Source organism: Podarcis muralis, chromosome 7, assembly GCF_964188315.1.
Source record: "Podarcis muralis chromosome 7, rPodMur119.hap1.1, whole genome shotgun sequence".
In the NCBI taxonomy this organism is placed as follows: Eukaryota; Metazoa; Chordata; class Lepidosauria; order Squamata; family Lacertidae; genus Podarcis; species Podarcis muralis.
This window is the reverse complement of record NC_135661.1, coordinates 75,248,073-75,272,186: the sequence shown is the minus strand read 5'-3', so window position 1 is coordinate 75,272,186 and position 24,114 is coordinate 75,248,073. Positions and strand designations below refer to the sequence as shown.

The 24,114-nt window shown below is 43.7% G+C and overlaps 3 protein-coding genes and 1 non-coding gene across 4 annotated transcripts; 2 read left to right on the top strand and 2 right to left on the bottom strand.

Moving 5' to 3' along the window:
* Window positions 1-2,998: 2,998 nt before the first annotated feature.
* Window positions 2,999-10,382, top strand: LOC144328606 (uncharacterized). Its single transcript, XM_077932612.1, has 4 exons — window positions 2,999-3,095; window positions 7,583-7,729; window positions 9,420-9,554; window positions 9,731-10,382. The coding sequence occupies exons 1-4, from the start codon at window positions 3,038-3,040 to the stop codon at window positions 9,817-9,819; spliced, it is 429 nt and encodes a 142-aa protein (XP_077788738.1). The 5' UTR covers window positions 2,999-3,037; the 3' UTR covers window positions 9,820-10,382.
* On the top strand, window positions 3,503-3,576 carry TRNAE-CUC (transfer RNA glutamic acid (anticodon CUC)). The gene has a single exon. It is a non-coding gene; the product is annotated as a tRNA-Glu (tRNA).
* Window positions 10,383-10,520: 138 nt separating the features above from the next.
* On the bottom strand, window positions 10,521-16,194 carry LOC144328605 (uncharacterized). The gene is made up of 4 exons (XM_077932611.1): window positions 15,846-16,194; window positions 14,608-14,760; window positions 13,661-13,795; window positions 10,521-11,649 (listed from the first exon to the last, which is right to left on the bottom strand). Exons 1-4 carry the CDS (start codon window positions 16,021-16,023, stop codon window positions 11,570-11,572), a joined length of 546 nt encoding a protein of 181 aa, XP_077788737.1. The 5' UTR covers window positions 16,024-16,194; the 3' UTR covers window positions 10,521-11,569.
* A 1,538-nt stretch (window positions 16,195-17,732) lies between these two features.
* Window positions 17,733-23,858, bottom strand: LOC114603496 (uncharacterized). The gene is made up of 4 exons (XM_077932610.1): window positions 23,649-23,858; window positions 21,668-21,820; window positions 18,884-19,012; window positions 17,733-18,214 (listed from the first exon to the last, which is right to left on the bottom strand). The coding sequence occupies exons 1-4, from the start codon at window positions 23,842-23,844 to the stop codon at window positions 18,120-18,122; spliced, it is 573 nt and encodes a 190-aa protein (XP_077788736.1). The 5' UTR covers window positions 23,845-23,858; the 3' UTR covers window positions 17,733-18,119.
* Window positions 23,859-24,114: the final 256 nt, after the last annotated feature.

Below are 24,114 nucleotides of genomic sequence, written 5' to 3'. Positions count from 1 at the left end.
GGAGGAATGAAACTACCGAACCTGATTTCCTCAGCTCTTGGTAATCCCTTTCGAATCATTGCACAATATTCACTGAATATCACTTTGTCCCTGGGACCTGTCAATAACCCTGGACAATGTCTAGCTTTGCCACCTCAGCAGTGCTTTTTTCTAGGGCCTGGAAGATGATAAAAATATATATGCTCTTTTGAACCAAGTTAGACACCACATAAAACAAAAGCAAAGACAAAGGCAATGGCTCATGTTAAATATACCCTGTTTTCCAATAAAAACCCATCATCCTTAAAATGAGAATATCAATAAAATGAAAGACTTTCAGTAGCCCTGCTGCATGAAAACAATAATGTCTCGAAGGAGCACATTGTATGTTTCTATATCCATCGCATTAGGAGAATGGAAATGAGGCAAGACAAAAAAAAGGGGGGGGGGATTTCAGTAGGGCATCTTTATAAATGATAATTTAAGAACCATGAATCGCATAGGGGAAAACAAATCATATGTGAAAAATGTACTCTAAGATTTTTAATCCTGATGTGACTGCACAAGCCTGCCTTGAGAGGAGTAATGTAGTCCTTAAGTTGGCCTTATATCCACCTCCTGGAGGAACTGCAAACCAAAATAAATTTAATAAAGAAACTACAGGCAGTTGAAGATTTTATACAGCACTGCTAGGGAAGCATTTCCCCAGACCCCCAGGCTTGTAAGACAGCCACAAACTGTGGCTTCCAACAATGGAAGTAGAAGAACCAACTCCCTCCTTCCTGGGAGAGATTGGCTGTAAACCCAACAAAGGCACCTTGGTCCCACTGTCCAGCGTTCACCCGAAATATGCATGTGATATCTAAAGTGTGGGTTTTGAAGCAGCTGTAACCCATTAGCAACCACTTTGCTCAAGCAACCAGTTTGCCTTTGAACACATCCCTGGCAGATTCTACCCACTGTGTATAGAATACCTCAACTATCTCTAAATTCCAAACTGTGGCATTGAAACACACATATCGATTGATCTTCTAATTTCATTTTCAATAATCCTTTTTAATGCTGGCCATTCTACACAATCAAATGCCTTAAAAATATGCTACTATAGCAGCTTGCCTGGAATGCTCTGGTCCATGGGGTCATGAAGAGTCGGACACAACTAAACGACTAAATAACAACAAAGCAGCTTTCTATTTATTTCATCTTTTATATCTATTTTTTCAACTATTAAACTAGACATCTGTCTTCCTGCTACAAAGCCACATTGATTTTTATTTATATATTTATACATAAAATTATTCATCCTTTTTGCCATTATTGTGGTCAATATTTTAGCATATTGATTCATTAGGGAAATCTGCCAATACGATCCTGGGTCCTTCAACTCTTTTCCTGGTTTTGGAATTAAGATAATTATTGATTGTTCCCATGATGGAGGGGTCCTCTCACCCTCTGTTACTGAATTATATAATGCTTTTAATTTAGGAACTAATATATTTTTTAATACTTTAACATTCCATTCCCAATCCATCTGCTCTTGGGGTTTCTCTCCTTTTAGTTTCCCTATAACTTCCTCTATTTCTTTTCCTGAAGTTGGTTGTTTCATAACCTATCCCTATTTTTAGCTTTTTCTTCCAGTGTCTCTCAATAAATTCTTTTCCGTAGAATTGTTACCTGCTGAATATAACTCTTGGTAAAACTCCTGAAATACTCTCGACTTATCTTTCATCAAATTGTGAATATTACCTCTTTTATCTTTTATTAGGCTAATTAAATTCTTTACTTTTTTTGACTACACAGCTCTAGCCAGCAATTTGGAATTTTTATTACAATGTTCAAAAAATTCTCTTTTCAGGAATATCAAATCTCTCTGCGCTTTCCCCATATCTTTATCTCCTTGCTTTTTGCCTGTAATTGTGCATAACATCTTTTATATTAATTTTATCATTGATATATTGATTTTCCCTCTGTTTGATCTCTTATTTAGGTTTGTATTAGTTTGTATATAGTGCTAATTGTGAAATACTGGAAAAGTGAGTTAATACCAACAAAAGATGAGTGGCAATTAAATTTGTGCGAGTACTTCGAACTAGCCAAAATGACAGAACTAGTAAGAAACCACTCAGATGAAAAGGTAAAAAAAAAGGGATTGCTTCAAAAACTACCTGATAAAATATGGTTCCAAAAATAATACTTGGTTGTGCTTAGATTAATTTCACAGATATACAGGAAAAACTGAGATTAATAAATGAATTCAGAACACTTACTACCTAAGGAAAGTATTGAAACCGCAAAGAGATAGAGGGAAGTCAACTAACATAGAAGGGATTTTAAATAGTTTTCCGGAACAGAAAGGTGACTGCAAAGAAAGAAAAGGAGTACAAATGTAATTTCTTTCTGGGAACTTGGCGTATAGATAAATCAAATCACTGTTTGTATCCTTTGAATAATTTGGTATACTTGTTTATCCCCACCCCCAAATGTAATGTTTAATGTATGCTATCGTATTTTTTTAAAAAAGAAAAATGCAATAAAATAAATAAAATAAAATAAGCAGCCTTATAAATCTTAAACTTTAAATAGATCAAAATATCAACATTCAGACAAGAACTTGACAACCTAGCTTTTCACCAAAAGCCAGTAATACAAATTTGGTCAAATTAAATTCTTAATGGATCATGTTTCCTGCATTAAACAGACATATCTGCAACCCAGGCAAAGAAAATTGGGAGCTAGATGCCTCCTTATACAGGAGATTAGGGTACAGACCTCTTTTCAAATGATTCTCAAATATCATTTTGATATCACTTTGAGAAATATTTGGAATTTATGAACCCTGACTACTTAGAAAAGACCCATTAAAATGAATGGGCCTGACTTAGTCCATTCATTTCAACCAGTCTATTCTGAGTAGAACTTAGTTGGAGACAACCCTCTGTTCATGGAAGGAGGGAAAATTCCATGACAGTTGAAAAGCAAGACTCTCAGAAGCTGGGTGGCCATTCTGGTTTTTTTTGTTTGGGTTGCAACAGAGAGGAGCAACAACAAAGAAGAGGGTATGGTGCATGCCTGGAATGTTGGGTGGCCAAAGCTTTCATGTTTCAAGTTGAATTATGGTGAGTCCAAAAGCAAGAGTGATGGCCCTTGTGCCTCCCTTTCTCCACTTACTGAGGCCCTAAGCCACAAGGAAATTAGACATATCCAGAAGAAGAATATCAATAATAGAAATAATAGAATAGAAATGTAAATAGTATTCTTCTCTACCCCACACAGTAGGGCCCAAGACAACTCGCAATATGATTTGCCAAAATGACTGTAAACAATACTGAAAACATTTTTAAGAACCTCCCCCAAATATTCCTCCAAGGGAGGGATATTCAAGGGAAGGTAAAATACTCAGTTGAAAGAAGGGATGACTGAGAACCTTAGATATGCTTTTAAAAAGGCAACAGATGATCAGGCACAAATAATCAGCAGGGGAAAATTGAGTTTTCCATGGAGGGCTCTGCTAAACCTATGATGGACCTGGGGTAGCTCAGTTGGTAGAGCGTGAGACTCTCAATCTCAAGGTGATGGGTTCGAGCCCCATGTTGGGCAAAAGACTCCTGTATTGCAGAGGGATGAATTAGATGACACTCAGTGTCCCTTTCCGCTCTGCAATTCTGTGATTCTATGCTTGCCAACTTAAGGTACAATGGTATGAGTTCCACATTGCAGGGGAAGTCTGGTCCCTGTTTTGATATAGCATTATATATATATAGCCAAGGCGATGTTGTTTGGGGACTTGAGGACCAAGGCCAGTCTTTAGCCCCAAGTCTAAACTTGAGGTTCCATTTTGTGTCCCTGGATGCATAATGGTTGGGAAGACAATACTATGCTAAAGCTTGACTAAAGGTTGCTGGGAAATGCATGGCCCCTATGGAAAACAGAAGCTTCAGGTCTATTTCATTGGTCAGACCTGCCTTGTGGCACGTCTGCCTTCTCATTCTTAATCCTGCTGCAGTTACAACTGACCTGGTTGTTGCTGTTGTGCAAGTTTGGGGAGGAAAGGGCAGAGGATTGTAAGGTTCTGTACCCCAAACTTCTCCTTTGGTTACCCCATGGCCATCACATTTGAAAATTATGAAACAGAGGAGGACTCTTGGGAGACTCAGAACAGATAAAATAAAGTCCTTAGACATGCAGCATATAATTCATTGCACTCACTTCCACGGGAGGCAGTGATAGCCACCCACTTAGATGGCCTTAAAAGAAGATTGGACAAATTCATGGACATGAAGGCTAGGAGTGGCTTCTAGCCATCGTGGCTATGCTTTGCCTTCACAGTTGGAGGCAGCAATGTTTCTGGGTACCAGTTGTTGAAAACTGCGGGAAGGGAGAATTGTCTTGGACTCTGGTCCTGCTGGAGAGTTTCCCACATGCATCTGGTTGGCCCCTGTGGCCCCAGAGAGTGGGTACCACCATAGAAAAGGACTTCTTTCTAGTTGAGTTTCTTCAGGTTGTAGCCAAGGCATGCCCTGTAACCGGAGGCCACATAGCTGGAGGCCATGATGATGCTGGGGTAGAACAGACCACCAAGCTGGCAAATGATCCCCTCCAGCATATCCCTCATACCTAGATTCCAAGTATCATTCTTAGGGCTTCTGAATGTTGGCCTTTCCTCTTTCTGCAGATCCTTGCCAAAGTCCGGCCAATGCCTTTTGTCAGAAAAACATACAGCGTCATGTGCTGCGTCAATATCGTCTTGCTCATCATCTGCATAGCATCTCCCAACTGGCTGGTCCATCACTGTGTGAAATCCAATGTTCATTTGGGGTTGTGGCTTTTTTGCTTTGAGAAGGACTGTAAACCACACCCGTACAGCATCGGTTAGGAGGCACAACTGGTTTACTGTTCTTTCTTGGGTTAAGGGTCATGGGCCAAACGGACTTCTGGGTAGGAGTTTTATTTCCATGCAGTGGAGGCTAGGACGAGTTGACTTGAATGACGGTCTTACCCCTTAGGTACCCACTCAGTAGCTTTTGTCTGCAGAAGTAGCATTTTTTTCAGACCTCAGCTATACATTCAAAGCAATATAAGACCACTTTAAACAATCATGGCTTCCCACACATAATTTTGGCAACTATAGTGCGTTAAGTATGCTGAGAGTTGCTAAGAGTCTCCACAATTTCCAGAGTTTCCTGGGATAGAAGTTGACTGTTAAACCCCTTTGAGAATTGTAGCTCTGGGGCAGAGGGAGATAGAGGTCTTCCAATAACTCTCAGCTCCCTTAACAAACTGCAGTCCCCATGATTCTTTGGAGGAAGACATAGCTGTTTAAAATGGTATGATATTGCTTTAAATGTACAGGGTAGATGGAGTTATAGTGTGGCAGCATCTATGCTCTGGAACTTAATATTAGGCCAACACCTTGGTTGTAGCCAACCCAGAGTAGGGTCACTGAAATTAATGACCATAGCTAACTTAGGTCCATTACTTTTAATGGGTCTACTATGAGTAAAAGTTAGTGAAGAACCGGCCCGTTGTTTTCAACACTTGCTAAAAACTTTTTTGTTTAGACAAGCCTAAAGGAACATGCAATTTTTGTTTGTTTTGCACATTTGTTTGTAAAACTGTTGGTTTCATCTAAATTTTGGTGATGTTGTTATGTCTTCTTGCTTTTTAAACTCTGTTGATTTTAGGGGTTGTTTTCTTATGTTTTATATTATTTAACGTAAACTTCTTCTTCATATGATTAAATACATAAATTATACAGCAGCCTTGCACTGTAGTTCACTGTTACTATTAGACGTCAGAGATGAAGCTGTGGCTGGTTTGGATTCCAAGCCAACCCCCCCCCCCCACCTCTTAGATTTCAGCAGTCTCCTTGGTTTGCCCCCCAGCCTTCCTACCAAAGCAAACAGAGTTCTAATTTGTTATAAGAATGAATGTACAATGCATACACAAATGTCCCTTTCCCCCATTATTAAACAATGCAGAGCCAGAAATCCTTGTTGGTTTGTTCAAAATCTCTGAGTTCTGCTCTGATAGATTTTATCTGCTTTCTGCTCACTGCTGATATTGAACCTTTACTGGCCATTTTCCTCTTTAAGAGAGGGCCAACAATGGGAAGACGCTATCGCCCTCATGCCCTGCTTCTGGGCTGCCTGGAATCATCCACTCTGTACTGCAATCTCAGTGGTTTGGAGGACTTGGATATGCAGTTGCCAACACAGCTCACATGAACACCTTGTATTTAACTGTCCTGCCTGCTCAATAATTACCCCGGTCAGTAGCTACCACTAAGCAGTATCAGGTCCCTTGGATTATCAGTAAACGGAGGGCAACAAACACTTAAGGAGCAGAAGCAAACTTTATTAACTACTATAATACTAAGTGTAGAAACAGCAACAGGTGCTAGTATACAAAGCAAAGATAACTAAAGGACATAAAAGAATACTTAAAGGTAAGCTGTGAAGCTAGCTCAGCCACCCATCATTCCTGCTGTGAGAGACCCCAGTTACAATGGCACCCCTGGCACAGGCCAGTCTGATGTGCCAGGGCAGAGCCCCCGGAAACCCCGTGGCTAAAGTCTCATTGAATTGCTGGAGCTGTAATCTTGGCAAAGGGCCTGTACATAGGCTGTAGGGGCTCTGTGCCAAGATTACATCATTTCTGATACAGGTGTTCATGATCACAATAATAATTTATTATTTATACCCCACCCATCTGGCTGAGTTTCCACTGGCAGCTCCCAACAGAATAAAACTTTAAATATTAAAAACTTCCCTAATCTGGGCTGCCTTCAGATGTCTTCTAAAAGTCAGATAGTTGTTTATTTCCTTGACATCCGAAGGGAGGGTGTTCCACTGGGCGGGCGCCACCACCAAGAAGGCCCTCTGCCTGGTTCCCTGTAACCTCACATCTCACAGTGAGGGAACCGCCAGAAGGCCCTCGGCCGTGGGCCTCAATGATGGGGGTGGAGACGCTCTTTCAGGTATACTGGGCCGAGGCCGTTTAGGGCTTTAAAGGTCAGCACCAACACTTTGAATTGTGCTCAGAAACGTACTGGGATCCAATGTAGGTCTTTCAGGACTGGTGTTATATGTTCTCGGCAGCCACTCCCAGTCACCAGTCTAGCTGCCGCGTTCTGGATTAGTTGCAGTTTCCAGGTCACCTTCAAAGGTAGCCCCATGTAGAGCGCATTGCAGTAGTCCAAGTGGGAGATAACCAGAGCATGCACCACTCTGGCAAGACAGTCTGCGGGCAGGGAGGGTCTCACACAGAGTTGAGACAAAGTTCATCTTTGAAGTGAACTCTTTCACTCCCTTCTTTTTCATGCTCCTTTTCTCTGTGGCTGGCCAGGCCAATACATTATGCTGGCTATACATCTATCAAAGCATGTACCTAAGAATAACAGTTAAATTGACACAGGAGCACCACCTGCACCACCTGTTCCCTGGCACTACATTAACTAAACATGCAGTTGCCACCCTGGTTGCATGTGGACCTCCCATTCATATATACACTGACTAGGAATGCACTGCAAATCTGTTCTTAGAAGCACTGGCATAATGCCACGAATGCACTTGCAATGGGACTGTTTTTCTTTCTTTTTTTCTAGAGAGTCTGGAGGCTGTCCGAGGCCTTATGATAATAGCCCTCATTTTTACCTGCTTTGCCTTACTGTGCGGACAGAACCTTTTAAGCCGCATCACAAAGAAGGAGATTCCCGACTGTATGATTTCATCCATTGCTAACTACTGCGCAGGTATCGTGTCAGGGCACTTCATTATCTAGCATAACAGTGAGTTTAGTTTAGTGCTTCTCCACATGGAGCAGAAACAGTGCCAGCCATGGGCAAGAGTGGAGTATGCTCGGAGGAACTCTGAGTTCTCTGGGAAGAGGGCTTGACTGTTTGCATGCTCTGGGCATTGTAGCTCTGTGAAAGGAATAGGGAGTTTCCTAGCAACTCTCTGCACTACAGTTCCCAGGGTCCTTTGGGGGAAGCCATGACTGTTGAAAATGGCATGATGCAGCAGCGGGTTGCCAAACTTTTTTGGACCAGAGGGCAATATTGAGAGTGCCGAGGGTTCCAGTCACAAAATGGCTGCCATGGAGGGGACATGGTGTAAGACAAAATGGCTGCTGTGGGCAGCATGGCATAACGTTAGAGTACAGCCACTGCTGTTTCATTGTTCCTGCCCCTGGTTAACCCCATACTAACTATAGAAAGTTGTGAAGATACAGCTCTAAATGGGACAAGAACTCTGTTTTCCTTAATGCCAATACTGTATCTACTTATCTGGAAGAAAGCCCCATTAAACACAAAGAGACTTACTTCAGAAATAGGCATGTGTGACTGGACATTATTAATGAGTGACTGGACATCAGCTCCTTCATAGCAGGAAACATGCCCAAGTCTCTTTCCCAAGTTTTCATATTTAATTTTTTGGAATTTGGGGGGGGGGGCAGCACTCTTTAACATCCACACACAATTATTGTTGAGTGGTATTTGAAGATAATAACCTTTAGCAAGTTGCAAGGGACAAAGAAAGGGCAAAATGCAGAGATCCTAAGGACTACTTGAAAATAAGACAAAAGTAGGAACACTAATGAGAAGGGGAGGAAACAGAAGCTCTTTAGGACTCCAGGGATTCCTGTTGCCTGGTGTCCAAACAACCTACTTGTCAATCACAGCTCTGACTTCATTCATTGGCTAAAAACACTGATTGCTTAGAAGGCTGCCTGCACATTTTGCTTTGTAACTTTCTTTCTAGGAGAGCTAGAGATGTACTCATTTTTTTTAATGAAAGCTCAGAGTCTGGGGCATTTGTCTGGGAGCAGTAGTGAAAACCTTCCTGGGCACTGTGACACCTATGGGCCTGGTGGCCACTGCGACACAGCTTTAAATGTATAGTGCTGGTGGAACCTTAGATTCATTTTCCAGTAAGGATTGTGTGTTGGAGGGGATTCATTTAGTTCGCATTCTAATACAATGTTCTCAAATCAGTATACAAACCAAAACATACCTCTCTTTTGAATTTTGCCCTTCTCTGAATTTTGCAATTTTGAATAGTGGTTGGCTTCCAACCAAGGAACGATTACAAAAATGTGCATATTACTGAAAACAGCCTAAAGAAACACATTCAACTTGTGGGGTTGGTGAGGGGTAAATTGCTTGCAAAAATGCTTATACTAGGCAAAACTGTGTAAGAAAGTGCACCTATTTTTGAAAATATGCACAAAAACACATACAAATTTCCACTTCAGATAAACGAATTGCAATGGGTTAAACCAAACTATAATTGAAAGGTCCATCCAAACCGAGTCACCAGTCTCATAGGGCTTAGTACATGCCATGTGGGGGGGTTGGAGGAAGAGTGGAAGATTCCTTTGTCTCAGGCAGCAAAATGTCTTGGGACATCCCTGTCTAATAAGAGTTTCTTGCTTGCTTGCAGGACTCTGCACTGTCAGTTCTCTAATGATTGTGTTGTTTGAGGTCCGTGTTGCCATAGATGCAGATGTTATACACCTGGCACCAGACTGGGCTTTCTGCATAGCTTGTGTCTCCTTCTCTCTCAGCTTAGTGTTGGGTGAGTACATCCTATTCTGAGTCAGATAACAATCTTGGTAAAGTGGGGTCAGCTTTGTTTTCTCTCATATATATGAATGAATATATATATGAGAAAATGAGCTTCAATTTCATATAAAAGCTTCATTTTCTCACACTTCCAGGATTAGTCTTCTCATTTCCCAATTTCTTTTCCAGGTACACAAAACCTGCTATGGGACAGGAAGTTCCACAAAAAAGTAAAACCATCCCAAGAGGAAGAGCCATCAACACCCAGTGACCCTTGAGTGTAGCCCACGGCTATGACACCTGTCACAGGTTTTCCCCAGTCAGGTGGGGCCTTGAAACCTGACTGGCCAATGGGCGTTCTGTTTGGTGATGTCACTTAACCAAGAGCCGTTTGGAATAAGCCTGGATTGCAGAAAAGATGCCCACTTTCATCTCTGCGACATCACTTTTGAGAAGCCATCTTACCCAAGTGCCCTGCTGGAACCCTTAAAATGATCTCATCCATTACTAAGATACCTTTTATTCAGCAATTGTTTCTGCCTCGGATTGAATATCCCTCTTGCTTTCCAAGACTGCCCCATTTCCCCACTTGCTTCTAATTGTTGCTGCTGTAGTTTTTATTACAATATATGTATACATTGTGAGGCCTGGCCATGTCTCAGTCAGATGTGGTGCTATGGATGAACACTTAATTATTAAATGTCTTATAGCAACTTTCGCTTCTCATATTATTACTGGAAATTCATGAATCTCTTGAAATCAGGGCCAGTCCTACCATTAGGAAGAGTGAAGAGGCTCCCTCAGGCCTCATATGCTAAGGAAAAGGGAACAACTGTGAGGGGGTAGAGGACAGAGCCAGTTGTGCTTATGTAGGGATAGGGGAGAAAAATGATTTTGTTTGTATTTTTATCAGAAACTATCTAATTCACACTTCTCATACCAATATGCAAAGCGAAATACAATTATCCTTCAATATTTACACATCTCTGAATTTTGCAGTGTGGTTCTCTGTAACTAAACATTTGGTATAGAAAAGCATATATTAGGGGAAAGTGAGCGCGGAATTACTCATACCTATTACTGAAGATAGCATACAAAAAATCATTGTGGTAAAGGAAATGGTTTGCAAAATTGAGAAGATTAGTTAAAAGTGTCATACAAAGAGACATATATTGCGATAAATTTGCCCTGAAATGTTGACAAATGTTTGTGAGTGGTGTTGTTGTTGTTGTTACAAATTGCTGTGGAAATGTGAACTGAATTTAAGATGGCAAAAATGAGAAGCTGAGGGGAACCAAAATTCATAGATTCTCGCCCCCCTTAGTGCCGTGTGGTCTTCTCTGTGTGCCCCCCGCACAACAGAGTGCTGCTGTTGAGGATGGTAAGGATGGGCTTTGGAGTCCAGCAACATTCAGAGGGCACCAGATCCCCCATCCCTGCAATGAATAGCATCTTCACCCATAGCATTCTTTTGTAATAGCAGCTCCACCACCAAGGAATGAGCTATTTGCTTTGCCCTGCTATCAGAATAATAGAATTGTAGAGTCAACCGAGTCCAACTCCCCTGCGATGCGAGATCTGTAACTTGTTGCTTTGGCCTCCGTTTGATCAAGGAGGTGGAGAGGGCTATCAATCTTCCATACAAACCAATGATTTAATAGCAGGACAAGGCACTGGAGCAGGAAGAAAAGAAAGGAAGAAAAAAATTGTCTAAATACACATCAAATGGGATGAATGAAGAGGAGACCTGGGAAAGGGTCGTTTCTTCTTCAGTGCTGCTGAAACGCAGTACGCTGCACGTGGGTTGTTCAAAGACTCTGATCTCACTAAGTCCAGTGGGTATGTAATTCAAGGTGTGCTGGAAGGATGATATCCAATGCAAACAGTGAATCTTGTGGCCCGGTTGTGCACATCTCCATTTAAAAATGCACATGGTCAATGTAGATTCCAAGGATCCAGTGCCACTTCAAAAATGGGGGAAGCATACAATGCTGTCTTCCTTTTAGATTTTTGGCCTTTGGTGTCTGATTACCCTTTGGGAGCCACCTGTGAGGAATAAGCTGTTGGTTTCCAGAGGGAGAGCTGGTACAACACCATGCTGAATATCCCTGGGAGAGAGAGAAAGAGAGAGGTACAGAAATGAGTGGGCAATGGCATGGTTTGTCAGCATGGTACCTGTGGACACACATGGACTCTCAGGAAGGGGGGAGGAGAAATATGGTTCAGTACATACAGTGGTATCTTGGTTCTCAAACGTAATCTGTTCCGGAAGTCCGTTCCAAAACCAAAGCGTTCCAAAACCAAGGCACACTTTCTCATAGAAAGTAATGCAAAATGGATCAATCCGTTCCAGACTCTTAAAAAACAAAAAGCCGCAAAAACAAAAAAGCAAAATAAATAGCAAAAACAGGCAGACTTCAGTGTTAACACCCAAAACGGAAGTGTGGCACTCAAAACAAAAGTGTGGCACTCAAATCGGAAGCGTAACACTCAAAATGGAGCACGTTCTGCTTCTGAAAAAAGTTTGCAAAACGGAACACTTACTTCCGGGTTTGCAGTGTTTGGGTTTCAAGTTGTTTGAGTACCAAGTCATTTGAGAACCAAGGTACCACTGTATTTAAAGTAAAAAATCTATCAAATTCACACTTTCTATAGCAGTATGCTAACCCAAACACCACCACCCTCCAAAATTCATACTTATCCAAATTTTGAAATGCAGTTCTGCCACTGAAAAAATATTTGCTTATCCGTAAGCATCTCCACGTTTCTTTCAGCAGGGGGAGGGGCAGGGGGTGGGACCCTGCAGGCACCAGAAAAAGCCTCAGGGCTTGAGGTGTAGAAGGCCTATCAACTTCCGTTCTCTCGGTTTCTTGTTTTCCAATCATAAATTTAGTTATCCACATTTTGCAGCAGTTTGAAATTTTCGAAAACGAAGAGAATTTCTCCTCCTGAAACCCCACTTTGCGTTTTAGTACAGTTTTCTTGCAAGGTAACACATTGTTCTATGCAGGTTTAACTGGGCCATTTCCCCTAATATAAGGCATTTGCGTAAGTTGCTTTTACCATCTAGTCCAGCATCCTGTTCTCACAGTGGCCGACCAGATGCCTTTGGGAATCCTGTAAGCAGGACCTGAGCTCAAAAGTTCTTCCCCCGCATTTGTGATTCCCAGCAACCAGCATTCAGAGGCATACAGTGGTGACACAACATAGCTATTGTGACCAACCGCCACTGATAGACCTTTCCTCCATCAAAGCCATCTAGGTTTCTGGCCATCCCTATGTCTTGTCAGAGCAAATTCCGTAGTCAATGAGAGAGGGGGAGCCTCCCTTGTTTCTGACTTTTCAGCATGACAAGCCCCTTCCAAGATGCTGAAACTCTGAGTCAAAACATGAGAACTGGTTACTTTGAATGTCTCCTTTCAGATACCTGAAAGACCACCTCCATCCCTCCAGATCTTCTCAGATGCTAAGATTGGCAGAGTTAACCCTCTTGGCAGTTCCTCAGATGTGCACGGGTGTGTGCGTGGTCTTGGAAAGGGCCTTCTCTGTGACAGCCTCTAGCCTGTGGCATTCCCTCCCCATGGAGGTGTGTCTGGCCACCTTCATTATACAGGTTTCACTGAACACCGAACACACCCCTTTACCCTGGCTTTTGACACTTGTTGTTGTTTAGTCGTTTAGTCGTGTCCGACTCTTCGTGACCCCATGGACCAGAGGATGCCAGGCACTCCTGTCTTCCACTGTGTTCAGCCTTCTTTATGGTCCAGCTCTCACTTCCATACATCACTACTGGGAAAACCATAGCTTTAACTATATGGACCTTATTTTTACGACCCACCTGCTTTCTCCGATTGTAAATTTTTGTTGTTTTTAAAACTGTTTTCAATACTGTGTTTTAATGGTTGTAACCCAACCTGAGATCTTATGGAGAAAGTTGGAACCTCTATCTCTATATGAATTGTGGCCAGTTCTTCTTAGAGCAGACCCACTGGAATAAATTAACATGGCTAATGTAAGACCATTAATTTCAATGGGTCTACTCTAAAGTGTAATTGGCTATAGGCCATTATAGCCAAGGACTATAATAGCCATTATAACCATTATAGCCTTTGCATTTACCTGTCCCCAAGCAAAGGGCGCAGACAACACAGCTTAGGAAATAAGCCCATTTAGCAGAAGGGTCCTGCAGTTGAGGCTCTGTTGTCTCGCGGACGGAGTTATCAAATACCACCACAGCGACCAGCACACAGATCCCTACAAGAAACAGTGGATTAGGGTCCATTCAAATATTATATTTGGTTAGTCCTGCAAATGCAACAGTGCTCGTGGTGAATGGATGGTATTCACACACTATTCTCCCTGGTGTGCTGTGGTTCTTTTTTAGCTATCCAATTTATACCCCTCCCTTCCTTCTAACGGAGCCCAGGACGGCAGGTTAGCATTTATGTATTCATTTATTGCATCTTTATCCCACCTTTTTCCTCCAAGGATCTCAAGGTGGAATACATGGTTCTCCCTCTCCTCAAATACTCTTCACAACAACCCCATGTGGTAGGTTCGACTGAGAGGCAGGGAATAATAATAATAATAATAATAATAATAATAATAATAATAATAATTTGGTGAGGGCCCCAAAAAAGCCTCAGCCCCTAGGAGCTAGCAGTTATGGAATTTAGCAGTTTGCTTTTGCCTTCTCCCTCCCATTCCCCATTTCCTCATGCGTTGTGTCTTTTTAGATCAAGAGTCTGAGGGAACCGGCCATCTTAGAACTGGTGTTTGTAAGCCACCCTTGAGAATTCTTTTGGCTGAAAGACAGGCATAAATGCTATAAACAGACAAATAAATGTCCTGTTTTCAGAAGGCAGTTCTCGAGTACTTGTGCTCCCCCTGCTCCCCGCCAGTTTCCTTGCTTTTGTCCCCAAAAGCAGCTACATCCCGTTGTTGTTGTTGTTTAGTTGTTGAGTCGTGTCCGACTCTTCGTGACCCCATGGACCAGAGCACGCCAGGCACTCCTGTCTTCAGCTACATCCCAGTTGGACACAAATGATTCCTCTCGAAATTGGTACCTGAGGTCAAGCTGAAGACAGCCGCCATAGGGCCATCCATGAAAAAGTCCTCAGTGCAGTTCATCCAGTACTTCGATTCCACAGAGCACAGTATGGCCAGAAAGGAAAAAAAGAGAGCCACGAGCATAAAGCTCCGGACGACGTCCAGTTTCACTAAAGTGGAATAAGAGACTTGTAAAAATAGCTGAGGGTGGTCCCAGGCAGCTCTTCCCCACCCAAACAACAGCACCCAGGAAACATGGAGAAAGTCTCTCCTTTCTGCAACCCAAATTCTGTGACTGGGAATAAAAGGACATGAAATGTATGGATGCCTCCAGATCATCAGTGTTTTTGCAGGAGGGACTCAAGAGCGTGCCACAATGGTAGGTTGCGACAATTAAAATATAGGGCCACATTCACGCCATACTTTTAAAGTACATCAAAAACACTTTAAACAGTCATGGCTTCTCTCTCCGCCCCCTTAGATTTCTGGGAGCTGTAGCTGGAAGGGTGTTGGAAGTTATTTGGAGACCCCTTATCCCCCTCACAGAGCTGCACTCATTCAGCTGCTATGGTTGCAGAGATAAATGAATAGTGGAATAATAATGGCAACAGCGATTTGCAATGACATATTAAAGCACTTTCTGCAATAAATGCACCTTCGTGATTGTATAATAATTGCAAATGTCGATCATATCAGTTAGTCAGAATAAACATGGGCAGGATCCAGTCCGGGGTGTATAGGGAATGATCTTAATTCAGCTCATGTGCTTCGAACATGAATAGACTGGCCAGCCCATTCTGTTGAATGGCAGAATTTCCTTCAGAAATGTTTGATTCTGCATTTTTTTTACTGATGTTTAATATGCTGTAAACCACTTTGAGATTTTTCTGAAAAATATAAAGCGGTATAATAATAATAATAATAATAATAATAATAATAATAATAATAATAATAATATCCTAAAAAATCTTTACAAAAAACCCCAAGCAACTATAAAACCCATAGAGTCAGCCTAAGAGCCTTCTGGGTTTTCCTTTTCCATTTTTGTTTGTTTGTTTGTTCTTTAAAACAAATAACAAAAAGATTTTTAGCTGTATTTATGAGGGAAGCCATCTTTTTTTTCTGTCACAAGTCACTAGTAGCAGCACCCATAGTATGTGTGCATGTGGAAAGAGGAATTCAAAGCCTGAGGGAAACAGCAGCGGCAATGTCTGTTGAACCCAACCTCACCCAGCCCAACCCAGGCATACTGTACATTCTCTGATGGCCAAGAAACTGCAGCCATCTTCTGTGCAGGTGGTCCATAAACCAGTGTATGAGGCTTCCAGGATATCTGTTTCGTGCACTGCCCACCCAGAGGATGCTTGAGCAACCAAGAGAAGCACAAAACTGATGCAGGAGAGGATGCAGCTAATTCCCCTGTAGAGAAGCATGGTGGGGTTCCTTCTCCTGATCTTTGGCGCTGGCAGCAGCCTGAAGAGGCAGGGAGGCTAGTGGTGGTGCTAGCGAGGCCACCCCAGGAGGCTCCGAGGAGATCACTGAGATCCAGTTTCCGCCAGACAAAGTGCTCCTCAAACAGTTTCTACTGGATTCCTCTGTTCCGTTCCTTCAACTGAAATGGAACCTTTGAAGTGGGTGGGAGAGAACCTTCCTCTGGGAGTAGCTAGAAGTTCAGAATTGGACGAATCTGTCCATTTCAGTTCGCCTTGGCTTCTTGTTTCCTCTGAGCTTAAGTTCAGCTCTCCACAATTCAATGGATCAGTTTGTGACTCATTTACTGGACTATAGTTCTCTTGGAAATTCAACCAGGCCCCTTCGTGTGAAAGGCTCAGGATATACAGCCCCCCCTTTTTTTCAAACACATTTCCCTGAACATAATGCATTTTTTGGTATGTTGTTTTCACACTTTCCCCTAAGGTATCATTTTAAAAAAATATTATTATTATTGGATTGAAGAACTGCATTGCAGCAGTTGGAAAAGTGAGAATTTTGAAGCAGGTTGCATTTCTGGTTACATGTTGTTGTTGTTGTTGTTGTTGTTGTTGTCCGACTCTTCTTAACCCCATGGACCAGAGCACACCAGGCACTCCTGTCTTGCACTGCCTCCCGCAGTTTGGTCAAACTCATGCTGGTAGCTTTGAGAACACTGTCCAACCATCTCATCCTCTGTCATCCCCTTCTCCTTGTGCCCTCCATCTTTCCCAGCATCAGGGTCTTTCCAGGGAGTCTTCTCTTCTCATGAGGTGGCCAAAGTATTGGAGCTTCAGCTTCAGGATCTGTCCTTCCAGTGAGAGCTCAGGGCTGATTTCCTTAAGAACGGATAGGTTTGATCTTCTTGCAGTCCATGGGACTCTCAAGAGTCTCCTCCAGCACCATAATTCAAAAGCATCAATTCTTCAGCGATCAGCCTTCTTTATGGTCCAGCTCTCACTTCCATACATCACTACTTGGAGCAGGAACCAGCAAGCCACTCCAGTATCCTTGCCAAGAAAACTCAACGGACAAAGACAACATATTGTTGTAGGGTTTGTTAATTATGGGTTTCCACAATAAAATGTGAACCAACTGAATCCGCCCATCCATATTTGTTTGTTGCATTTATACCTCATCTTTTCCTTCAAGCTTAAGGTCGTACACATGGTTCTCCCCCTCCTCAACTAATCCCCACAAAAATCATGCAAGGTAGGTAAAGGGACCCCTGACCATTAGGTCCAGTCGGGGCCGACTCTGGGGTTGCGGCACTCATCTCGCTTTATTGGCCGAGGGAGCTGGCATACAGCTTCCGGGTCATGTGGCCAGCATGACTAAGCTGCTTTTGGCGGTTAAACTAAAAGGCAGGGACTGGCCCAAGGTGACCCAGAGAGCTTCCTGGCCAAGTGGGGATTTGAACCCTGCTTTCCCAGGTCCTAATTCAACAATTATTGAAAGGGCGAAGGCACCACAGCTGTTAGGAGTTGGCTCCTATGGGTAGATAGACTGCATGGGAACTGGCAAAGTGGTTGCACTAGTGACGTGGTGTTTGCATGTTAATTATGAATTTCAAAATAACACACCATTAAAAATTGAAACTGCACATACATAAACCATACAATAAACCACATGCATGAGAATTATATTTATAAAATATAATGCAATCTAAACATTAGAAATATGTGTCCATATGAGTTCTGCCAAGAGAAATATATTGACTGATTTTAACAAAGAGGAGAAGAGTTCAGGTGGGAGAGGGGTATTTCACTGAAGAGGAAAAATATCTCCCCAAGTAATGTTCTTTCCAGGATTACTGAGCAGCACTGAGACACAAAGGGATTACTCAGCAGTGTCCAAAGTGTTGTAGGCAAAAAGAAGTTTTTTTGATGGATTGCCCTGTCAAAATGAGTCCAGGCAGAGGAGATCTCAAAGGAGATGAAGATTGTGACCTGCCCTGCTTGAGGTCACTCCACAGCCTCACACGTCCATGGAGCAAATAGGTCTGGGGGTTTAGAGTCCACTTTGTTCGGAGAGCGATGGAGCTCGCAGGCCTTGGCTTCTAGGCTGTCTCATCCGGCTTTTGTGTATCTTCAACACGGCCTGAGCTTGCAACCTCCCAGAGTGAAAACTTGTGGACCAAACCATTGTAAACAGCTGGAAGAGAAAGCAGCAAAAAGAAATTGGAAATTTTTTCTTTTGCTTTCTTATATTACAAAAAGAACAAAAAGCCAGCATTACTACAAAACCCAACCTCCTATGTGGTGGTCGAATTACATCAGAACTTATTTCTCCTTAAGTTGCCGTATTCCAGTTAACGTGGCAGCTCCCATTACCACATGCAAACATAGCAACCGAAATATTTTATAACGTGGAGGAGGTCTCACATTCTCCTCTTTTGCGCTGTGCATAATAATGTCTTTCCGTTAGAAATTGTGAGGGACACTCAGGGCACTTCCAAATGAACTGTGTATTGAGCATAAGGAAGTAAGAAAAAGGTGTGCTGGGTCAGTCTAGAGGCCCATGTAGCCCACCATCCTGGTCTGAGAGTGGCCAACCAAAGGCCTAGGAGAAACCATCAAGCACAAGAGCACACTCCACACTTGATATTCCCAGCAACTGGAGGTAGGACATTCATCCAGATTTGTTTTCAGGGAGATCAGGTGATGTTGGCTACTGAGTTAGCATTTATGCTGATTTGTTTGTGGGGAGCTGAGATGACGTTTATGCTGCATTTCTCCCATCAGTTTTCTTATCACCAAAAGTCTGATCTTCGGGAGAAGCCGGTTTGTTGCAAAAGATGTCCAGCCCCCCACTGATACTTACCTGCCAAGAAGGAAAAAGCAGAGGTGAAACAGCTTAAGTAAAAAGCAATTTTCCCAGAAGGATGTGCGGAGTCTGATTTCCGATCAACTTGGACCCCAAATACCACCACAGCAGTTAGCGAACAGATTGCTACAAAACACAGAGGAGATACTTAGAATTTTGATAAGTGATGGAGAAATCTGTTGTTTGACTCCAGCTCCCATAATCCTTGACTGTGGGCCATGCTGGCTGGAGCTGGTGGGGGCTGAAGTCCAACAAAATCTGGAGGGCCACAGGTTCCCCACCTCTGGCCTGCTTGTGATATTATTAGAGACCTGAAAGAGGGGGAATTCTTAGACTCTAATGCATGGTTCCTAAGTATAATTTTGAGGCAGAGTGTGCATGAAAGTGCTTATATTAACGGGAGGGGCAGAAGATACCCAAATGTATTATGTTTGGGGGAATTTTTTTTTGCAAATATGTTTGCTCATGAATTTTCATGATTAAAAAATAGCAACAAAAGCTGATATGGAAATGGGGTGAACTGAAAGATTGGAAAAACGTGAATCTGACAGACAGGACCTTCCTACTGATGGCCCCTTGGCTCAAACACAGCCTCTTGGGGGGCTAATTTCACCTTTTCTCCACCAGCCTTTAGAAAGATTATCAAAACTGTTCTGTTTAGATGTGCTTTATATTATACATTACCCTCAAAGTTTTAGAATTCTGCTTTTTCAAAAAAGTAAGGCTGCAATTCAACCCTTTGCTGCAACTGGGGTGAGGTGGAGCTTGGATGGGACATAGGTCTCCCCACCTCTGCCAGCCCAACACAGCTCTGCTGGCCTCTGTCCATGGAGTGATGCTGCCATCACACCTCTGGCACTGAGCTTCCAGATCTACACAATAAAATGGTGGCTGGGTGGAAGTTCCAGTGGAGGGAATCTAACCTGTGGCAGCCTGGCAAAAGCCCTCAGTGAGATTATGCTGTGTTCTGGTTTGATAACAGGACCAATGTGGGGCGGGGTGTGTGGATTTCTGGATCGCAGACAGCTCCAAGCGAGCAACTTAATCCAACAAACCCAACAAAGGCACAAAGCTACACCCGCAGCAACTGCAAGCTGGCTTCCTCGTTGGAAGAAAAGGTACAGCACCCTGAGGTCCACCTATCCACATTTCAAGCTACTGGCCAAGATGTGGAATTTCTCAACAGAGCAGAGTCAACTGTCCTGGAACAGTGGCACAGGCAAGCTGCCCCAGGGAGGAGGAAGATTGCTTGTTGCAGGTGATGAAGCCCTGGAGGAAAATGGCACATGGAAGCAGGACTGCCAGGAGCCATGCTGTGTCACTGGAGCTGCGAAATTGGTTCCATGCCGTCACGTTGGACACCAAAGGAGCAAGGACAGCAGTTGCAGACCTCTGAATACACCAAGGTGGTTGTGGAAGCCATAGTGTACCAAACTATTCCTGCCACTCCCCAGAGGAGGAAGAGATGTTTCACTGCTCTTCCCTAAAAACAGCTGCATCACCAGCTAGACTGGTGACTGGGAGTGGCCACCGAGACAACATAACACCGGTCCTGAAAGATCTACATTGGCTCCCAGTACGTTTCTGAGCACAATTCAAAGTGTTGGTGCTGACCTTTAAAGCCCTAAATGGCCTCAGCCCAGCACTGGCAGAGGAACAGGGGGGGAGCGCACGATCCCGGTGGGGTGCTATCACGGCTGCCCTCCCACACAGGGTGCCCTGCTCCTCCACAGGTGGCGTGCCATGCCCCTAGGACATGTGCCAGCCACGCCCCCGCCTGCTCTCCGCCCTGCCGCCTGCTGGAGCTTGAAGCTCCGCTGCTGCAGCCCAGTACACCTGAAGGAGCGTCTCCACCCCGTATAATTTAGCCCGGACACCGAAGTCCAGCTCTGAGGCCCTCTGGTGGTTCCCTCACTGCAAGGTTACAGGGAACCAGGCAGAGCGCCTTCTTGGTAGTGGCGCCCACCCTGTGGAATTCCCTCCAACCAGATGTCAAGGAAATAAACAACTATCTGACTTTTAGAAGGCATCTGAAGGCAGCCCTATTTAGGGAAGTGTTATGTACTGAAGTTCTCACCCTGAGCCAGCAGGGGGATACTGTAGATAGTTATGCAAATAAGGGATCGAAAGTGACGTTCAGTGATTGGATAGTTTCAGAAAGTTGTTACAGTAACGTTGTACTGGAGCTCTATATAAGCAGGCTGACTGAACCCTTCAGTTCAGTTCTGTCCTGGCCTGTGAATAAACAAGAGCTGTTTGAAGAATCGCTGTGTTGTCTGATATGTTCACCCACAACTTAACAGGAAGTTTTAAATGTCTGGTGTTTTAGCGTGTTTTTAATATTCTGTTGGGAGCCGCCCAGAGTGGCTGGGGAAACCCAGCCAGATATTTATACCCTGCCCATCTGGCTGGGTTTCCCCAGCCACTCTGGGCGGCTCCCAGCAGAATATTAAAAACACAATAATAACTTTAATAAATTATTATTAAATCAAAATTATTATGTGATACAATTTTGGCCACATCCACACCTTGCATTTGAAGCCCTGTCATACCACTTTAAACAGACATAGCTTCTCCCAAAGAATTCTGGGAGTTCTCATTGGACTCCTATTTGCCTCGCAGAGCTACAGTTCATAGAGTGGTTTAACCATCAATCCCTCTTACCAGGGAACTCTGGGAATTGCAGCTCCTTGAGGGGAACAGGGAGGCTCCTTGCAACTCACGGTGCCTGTCACAAATTACAGCTTTGTCATGTGTATATTTATGCACTTTCCATGATACCTGCAATGAAGCTGAAGATGGAAATAAGCAGAGGTCTGCTAAGAAAGGGAGAGGAGCAGCGAACAATCCACTCCCATGGCATTGATAATGCCAAAGCTACGAAGGACATAATGAGAGCAAGTATCATGAAGATCCGAGTGATATTCAGGGATACTATAAGGAGAGAGAGATAAAAAGGAGAGATATTGTGAAAACGGAGGCCAATTCTCAGCCTTTTCTCCCCCCTTGCAAGAGCCTGGTCACAGCCACATCAGTTTGTGTTGTTTAGTCGTTTAGTCGTGTCCGACTCTTCGTGACCCCATGGACCAGAGCACGCCAGGCACCTCTGTCCTCCACTACTTCCCGCAGTTTGGTCAGACTCATGCTGGTAACCTCGAAAACGCTATCCAACCATCTCGTCCTCTGTCGCCCCCTTCTCCTTGTGCCCTCCATCTTTCCCAGCATCAGTGTCTTCTCCAGGGAGTCTTCTCTTCACATCAGTTTGTACTCATGGGGAAATTGGTCAGATCTGTCATTTGGCCTTTACATTCACTTGTTCCTTTGGTGCTACTTCAAACAGAACAAATTCAGCGACTTCACATGGAATATACAATTGATTTTCAGTCACAAGGTATGGGTTACATCCCAATGCTGGCCCTACTAAGGGCAGACCCATTGAAACGGATTCATCTTTGTAAGAACCCAACTGCACTATACATTTAAACTACCGTGACACCATTTTTAACTGTCATGTCTTCCCACAGAGAATCCTGGGAAGTGTAGTTCATTTAGGATGGTGAAAGTTGTTAGGAGACCCCGATTCTCCCACAGAGCTATAAATGGCAGCGTGCTTTAACCAATGGTCCCTCTTCCCAGGGAAGACTCAGAAGTTACCGTGCCCATTGTATAATGTGCAATAGAATAACTTGTGTACCTTTCTTATTTGGAGACGCATATGATCAAATGTATGCACTCCTATTTCAAGTTCTAACTGGTTTGCCAGCTACAGACCCTTCTGGACAGAAATGACTGGATGGTCACTGCATTCCTTTCCTGGTAAATTCCAGATTGGACTACTGCAATGCACTCTATGTGGGGCTCCCCTTGAAGATGGCTCAGAGGCTGCAACTTGTGCCAAATGTTATCTGGGATGACTGCGAGGACCCATATTACACCTATCCTGAAGCATCTGCACTGGCAGCCCATTTACTTCTGAGCCCAATTCAAGGTGCTTACATCAATGTAGGGGCAGCCAATATCTTGCCCTCCAGATGTTGTTAGAATCCAGGTCCTATTCATCTCTGACTGTTCGCCTGGTATGCTGTTTGGGGCTGATGGGAAATCGAGTTCAATGACATGGCTGCTCCAACATTAATGCAGAAAGGGTAAACAACTTGGGACCCAGATTGCATTTGAGTTTTAAAAGTAGGAACCAGCTGCTCAGGGCCAGAGTATTTGTACATGCATTGGCAAAGTCCCATGAAATCCAAGAGTTGTGCCCCCATCATCCTTTGGGACATTGCAAGGGATGCTGGGAGGACAGACCACATGCTGCCACTAATTAGAGTAGCAAAACATTTGAGGACCTCTAGAGCAAGTGTGGGGAACCATCATACCTCCAGATGTTGCTGAACTCCCACCATCTCTAGTCATTGGCCATGCTTGTTCCCCACACCTGATCAAGACCTTTATTTTGCAAAGGAAAATGCTGCCCCCATTCTCTCTCATACTTTCAAATGCACGCTCAAATGACGCAGGTCCTGGTTTGCATCCTTCTTGGATATCCCACCCCTGGCTGCAATTTGTCACTGAACATGGATAACGTCTTTTTGCATGCCTGGATGGAGGTCAGAGAGGGATGTGCAGGTGTCTGTGGAAGCTAGGCTCTTGTACAAAGATAACATGGTGCCCCACCCACTTTTGCCTCTGGCCACTCCCACATGTGCCCCCCCCAAAAAAGGTTGAGCTGACAACAGTTCCCTAACCCTGCCATATACCATACCATCACGAGTTCCTGTGGGTTGGCATCCATATTTGTCTGAGCAGAGGAGCCAGAGTCCTATAACAAAATGGTCCACATCTGCAATATACGAAGTCCAGGTGGGAGATGCATGGGCGATGACGAGTTGCAGAAAATTAATCATGGAAAAGAGAATGCTGGTGCTCCTGTAGAAAGGACCCGAGGCCACGAATGGCATCTCCACAATTTCCTTCCAAGGTCTGGAACAGGAGGGACACCCTCCACCCCACCATGGGGATAGCAGCACCCAGTTCTTGCCAAGGGTGGCAGTTTTATACACCTCCCTCCACTCTGGCCTCCAACTGCCATGGAACTTCCATTCTGCTTCTGGAACAGAGCAGTTTGGAATGGTTCTCAAGAAGTTATGACTGAACCACCTTTGAGATGCCAGGTCATTGGTAAGGAATATGGGGAACTGACTTAGGCATGTTTGACCCAATGCTCTACA